At 51.2% G+C, this 6,032-nt stretch overlaps 1 protein-coding gene across 3 annotated transcripts in view; it reads right to left on the reverse strand.

Moving 5' to 3' along the window:
• Positions 1 to 3,979, reverse strand: part of WHRN (whirlin) — a 110,891-nt gene extending 106,912 nt beyond the window's left edge. For 2 of the 3 annotated variants that reach the window (XM_054520517.2, XM_009244788.4), the window contains exon 1: positions 1,366 to 3,979. In XM_054520517.2, the coding sequence (XP_054376492.2) occupies positions 1,366 to 1,983 (618 nt within the window). In that variant the 5' untranslated portion in view covers positions 1,984 to 3,979. The remainder of the gene's footprint in view (positions 1 to 1,365) is intronic. The other variant, XM_054520516.2, reaches the window with a different exon arrangement.
• Positions 3,980 to 6,032: the final 2,053 nt, after the last annotated feature.

Consider the following 6,032-nt stretch of genomic DNA (forward strand, 5'->3'; position numbering starts at 1 on the left):
GACCTTTTAAGGCCAAGGCTAATGGACTACTTCTTTATAAATATATGGAATGCTAAACAAAGGGAAAAGATTGATAGAGGCGGAAGAGGCATTGTTGCATGGAAACTCACAACGAGCTTCGCCCACTGCACCCTGGTGCAGTATAAACCGATCGGCCTTTTTCCAGAAGCTGCAAAGAAGTTTCTGAAAGCCTCAAGGGCTTCCTCCAAAGGGGTTGATGGGCTGGGAAGCAAATGAGGGAAGCCAACATCAGGTGCACAGCCAGGGAGATGGCTCAAGACTCACCTGCACACAGGTCACTGAACGGCACTCAGGAGGAAGTAGTCGTGGGCCTCTGCTGCCTAGGAGTTGCCCAGTAGCCAGCAGGCCCTCAGCTGGAGTTCAAAACACCTGCGCTGGCAGGGAGTAGGGGTTTACAGAACAGTCCAACCCCCTGAAAAGCATTTCTCTGCAGAAGCAGAGCATGTGTCCCTTTTCCCCCAAACTCTTCACTTCTTGTACGAAAAGGAGGTCGGGGGAAGGGGGAAGGGGGACAAATGCCTGCAAAGGATCCATGAATCCACCCTGGACCCAACACTATCCATCATACTCCAACTGGTTTTCAGTAGCCCTGGGCTGTGAGATCAGTAAGCACACACACTCCTTTAAAAAGCATGATTAAATCCCTGGAAGCCTGTTGTCATGAGGTTATATTTCTCAATTAACAGATGGCAGAAAGGACAAACACTCTCAGGGGCTGAGGAATTTATTTTTGACATTCAGGCAGGAGTCTCATTTCCAAAAAGGTTAGGGACCGCTTATTTGGTCCAGTGGCCCCATTTTCCAAGTGGAGAACAAGAGGTCCTGAGAGGGCAAGTGACTTGCTTCAGGATACACAGCCTGGTCCAAAAACAGCAGCGTCAAGCCAGTGCACTGTGGATCACACAAACGGCCTCCTCAGGCCACTTAAGAGCTAACAAAACTTTGTTTCAGGGAAAAAAAAAAAAACACAGAATGGCACTAGCAACGGCCAGCTAATGATGCCAAGCAGAGATTTTATCTCTTTTAATGCTCATAAGAATCCACAGCCCTTTTCACACATTGTAACCATACATTTGCTCAAGTATTTGTTACTATCGCCTGCACTAGCCTTTAAGCCTCACGAAGGCAAGGGCCATGTCTGTTTGTGCAGAACTACGTTCCCAGTGCCTGAGAGCTATTTGCTCTGTAAGCTATATATTCCTGTTTTAAAGTATTTAAAAAAAAAAAAAAAAGCCCAGAAAGGCCAAGTGATTCACCTAAGGACACACAGCATGGAGTTACTGAAAAAGCTGTGCCACTCTGTCCATACTCTGCCCCAGACTCCTCTCCAAATCACAGCCTTACCTTGACGGCCTCCGCGTGGGTCACCCGGGCCAGGGATTTGTCGTTGACGCGCAGAATCTGGTCCCCGACCCGCAGTCCTTCCTTCTCAGCTAGAGAGCCTGGTTCCACCAGAGACACATAGATGCCCACGCCGTGCTCCGAGCCCCCACGGATGCTGAAGCCCAAGCCCTCGTGGGCCTTGGCACGCCGCAAACTCACCAGGCGCACCTCCCCTGGCCCCGCGCCGTCGGGGCCGCCCCAGGCGGGCTGCCTGTAGGGGGTGGTGGCGGGCAGGTAGAGGCCCTCGGCCGTGTATTGGTCGAAGAGCAGCTGGTCGGAGCGCGGGATGACCAGACGAAGCATGGGCAGCAGGCGCCGCTTGACCGGACTGTCCAGCAGCACGCGCAGGGTGCGCACCAGGTCGAAGACGTTGCGGCGCGCGTGGTAAGCGTTCAGACAGTGGGTGAACTGCTCCCGCTCCGCCTCGCTCAGCAGCGCGGTCAGCGCCTGGTGCAGCTGGCGCACGTTGGCAGACAGTAGCCGCAGCCCCGCGCCCCCGCCGCCGCCCGCCCCGGCCGCCGAGCCCAGCGAGCCGGTGGAGGACGAGCTCACCGACAGGCCGTCCAGCGGCGCGTTCATCTCCACGCCGAGGCCCGGCCGGGCTCTGGGCGCGCGGGGTGTGGGGGGTGCCGCTGTCCTCGCGGGTATTGGGCGACAGCTGGATCCCCGGGAGCGCGGAGACGACGGCTGGAGCCTGGGTTTGGGGAGCACGGGTACAGTGGCTGGATCCTAGGGGGTCGCGGAGACCGCTGCTAGAGTCCTGGAGGCGCGAAGACGGCGGGGGTCGCGAACCTGGAATCCGGGAGACGCGGAGACGTCGGCGGGTTCCTGAGAGACACAAGAGTTGGCTGCTGGAGCCCGGAGGTGGCGGAGACTGCTGCTGGAGTCCGGGGGACGCGGGGTCAGCAGCTACATTCTGGAGGGCACGGAGACGACGGGTGGCTGGAGTTTGGGGGCGCCGCAAAGCTGACCTGACTGCCCCGTCACACCATGCCCGGGGCTACTACAGCCGGGCCGCCCCTTCCTCTAGGGCTGGGGGACCCCAAAGTCAGAAGTTGGGGCGGAGGGCGCTCTAGTCCCAGAGAAGTCCAGGAGTCGCAGGCGGTGAAGCCGCGCGGGCGTCCGACAAGGGGTGCGGGGCATGTCCGGGGCAGCCCCGGGATGCAGCCGCCCGGGGAGCCTCTGCGCCCCTGCGCCGCCCGGCCGCGAGCCCGGACTTTGCGAACTGTTGAGCCACCCGGGCCGAGTCTTCCAGCGAGTTCCGACGCCGTCGCGTTGCCAGCTCGGCTCGGGCCCCGCCCCCTCGCCCCTCCTCCTGCCCGCCCCCTCCCCCCGGGCTCCTCAGGAAATGACGTCCCGCTCGGTGCGCCTGGCCGTTGCCTGGAGACGGGGTGAAACAGTCCAGCCCCAGGGAAGAAAGGGGTGAACGCGGCGGTAGGGGTGGGAGGAGCCCCCGCGTCCCCTACCCCGCTGGCAGAGCCGGGAGCGGGTCTCAGAAACAGCGCTTTTCGGCGGTCGCAGCGAGTGCCGGCACCAGGATCGCTTTGGAGTAATTAGCCGGCTAGCTAATTCACAATTCGGGGGGAAATCGTCAAGTTTTTTGTTTGTTTGATTTTTGCTTCCAAAATACTGGGCACTTAAGTCTCGGTTTTCTTCCTTACAATGTGGCGCTCCCCTCCTGCACGCGCCCTGACATGACAAGTTCAAGGGTTGGGACGGTCGTTGGCCACCTACTGTGTGCGGGAGACGAATACAAGCGTAGACTGCTGTCTGCCGGAGTCAACTCCGTGGCAGGGATGGATCAGGCTGGACCCCTCACCAGTCTCCATTGCGAGGGAAAAGCCACTTTCAGAAATATTATATAAAGTGTACACCCCACGCTCGCACACACACATACAAATGAGCGCATATAAAACTGGTGAAATCTGAGTAAGGTGGGTGGATTGTATCAATGTCAATGTCCTGGTTGCCATCGTGTCAATATCGGGGGAAACTGGGTGAAGGGTACATGGGATGTCTATGTATTATTTCTTACAACTGCATTTGGATCTACAATCTCAAAATAGAAATTAAAAATATACATATTTGAAGTGGCTTGGAGAAAGATCTCTTCTATGCTCTCCCATCCCTAGGCAAAATGGGAAGATACACCCAGGTGTGCCCTGGAGTCTGTCATCACCCACCCAATCCCCCAAATAAGATTTAAGTAAAATCCTGTGCTTTTATTCTAATGGGAAGCTTCATAGTGCTACACACACACACACACCCTACCTCACACGCATCCCTTCCAACCTGAGCTGCCTCTCCTAAGCTACTCTTCTATGTATTTTTCCTAAAAGTCTTCCAGAATTTCCATTGCAGAGCCAGCTGACTTCTGTCCAGGGTAGGGCAAAATGGAGGATTACCTGGAGGATTTGGTTTGTGGTGCCCAGGAAGATAGATCATTCATTTATTCATTCGTTTATTTATCTATTTATTTGGTCGCTCTTCATTCAACGTTTTTGAAGCATCTGCTCTGTGCTGGGTCATGTGCTAGGTGCTGGAGACCCAGGGGAGAAAGATCAAATAAATAAATAGAGTTAAAAACCAGTGTGATACCTGTTTTAATGACTGAGGGAGCCCAGGTTTAGGAGAGCAGAATATGTTAAGGACTTTACTGAAGAGGCGACACCTGAATGAAGAACCTGTAAGGAGAACGGACTTTCTCCTCTAGACAATGGGGAAGAGTGGAAAGGTTTTCAACACTGTCGACTTAACGCATTGAGGCTAGGAATGGAAGCTGTATTTTCCCTAAAGATCTTCAATTATTTGCTTCCCTAAAATAGACATAGGTTAAATTAATGCCCAATAAACATATTTAACAGTGTGTCTGAGGAAGATTTTTTTAAAAAATAGCCAATTAGGCTACCTTTGGACATCTGTGTTACAGCTCTAATCTTAGCAGTTAATAGTGTGTATCCTTATTCCTCCTTTGTGACTGATGTTGAAGCCTTTCATGCAACTAGACCAAGATGTTTAAGGAAAAAAAATCAATCTTCTCCACCCCAAAAATGTATTAATGACATACCTCAAAATGCCACCAAGCAGGGCTTAATTGTAGGCAGTTCAGGTTTCCTGCTAATGTATTTCATGCTCGGCTCTCACTTAGTTTGTGTTTTAATTATAATTACTGTGATTGGCTTGATAAATGCATCCCAGGAGCTAAGATCCCCAGTCCCAACATTTTATTTCTGTGCAAAGGATGTTTTCGAGAAGGTGTTTTGCTTTAGGCAGCAGAAACCAGGCTGCATGCGGTCTTAGTAGAAAAAGAAACACTTCCTTCTGCAAACATCAGAGACCATCTGAAATGCTGTGCTATTGTTTAATTTCATAGAGGACGGTTTGGGAGGGCAGATGATAGAAAAAGAAATCGTTGGAGTTTCTTCCATCCATCTTACATAACCACCTTAGTATCAGTTTGCCTTGTGTCCCCTCAGGCAAGAGGCAGTGTGTAACTGTGCTCAAACCTCCAGAATCCTATTTCGTGTATGAAGATGTTTGTCATTCAGAAATAAGCTCTTGGAAATGCTTCGGCTTCTGAGGGCTGCACTGCAAGACCTGGGAGAAAAACCTGAGTACACAACTTGGCCTTGGTTGCATACTGCCCTCTTCAGAGGGAAAATATTATTCTCCTATGCATGCAGCAGGCTTCCGTTTGCTTTCTTCACCAAAGCCACTTTTAATTGTTCATTAATGCTCCCCAGCTCTGGCCAGCGAATGCCCTTCCCTTAGGAATGTTCTGGAAACTTGAACACACTGGAGCAGTTGAAAAGACAGAAGGAAGAAGAATAAATCGTGTTGGGCGTTTTTCTTTCTTTTTCTTTTTTTTTTTCTAGACGGTCTCATTCTGTCACCCAGGCTGCAGTGCAGTGGCGTGATCATGGCTCACTGCAGCCTCCACTACCAGGCACAGTATCCTCCCACCTCAGCCTCCTGGTTAGCTGGCACTGCAATGCCTGGATAATTTTTTGTATTTTTCATAAAGACAGGATTTCACCATGTTGCCCAGGCTGGTCTCGAACTCCTGGGGTTAAGCAATCCATCCACCTCGGCCTCCTAGAGTGCTGGAATTACAGATGTAAGTCACCACAGCAGGCCTGTGGTTTAGTTCCTATGTATTGGTTTTAACCAAGAAGTTCAGCTGCACTCTGATACCAGGCAGAAAACCATTATTCCAGTCTCAGAGCTTCCCTTTAACTAGTTGTGTGACCCCACAGCAAGTGGCTTCACCTTTCATTTGTAAAATAAGGCTCCCAAACGTCCTGCCTCCCCAACATCCCGCCTCCCCAGAAGACAACTACAACCTGCATGTTTCATGTTCTGTGCAGCAAATGAAAACATGTTGCAACTCATAGAGTAACATAGTTATTTCCCTCTTTGTTATGTCAATCTTAAAAAGCCTTTTGCTAATAAATATTTCATAGTCATTGGAAGTGTCTCTCCTTTCCTTTTATCTGCTGGAATGTACCTTTAAAAGCAATGGAGATGAATTTGAGTTGCCTTTGCCATGGGACATACAGAAAAATAAAGCTAACGTTTATTGAGTGTCAAACTGTTTTAGACACTTGTATTTTAACTCATTGTGTCCT

This window comes from Pongo abelii, chromosome 13 (genome assembly GCF_028885655.2).
Source record: "Pongo abelii isolate AG06213 chromosome 13, NHGRI_mPonAbe1-v2.0_pri, whole genome shotgun sequence".
Taxonomy (NCBI): domain Eukaryota; kingdom Metazoa; phylum Chordata; class Mammalia; order Primates; family Hominidae; genus Pongo; species Pongo abelii.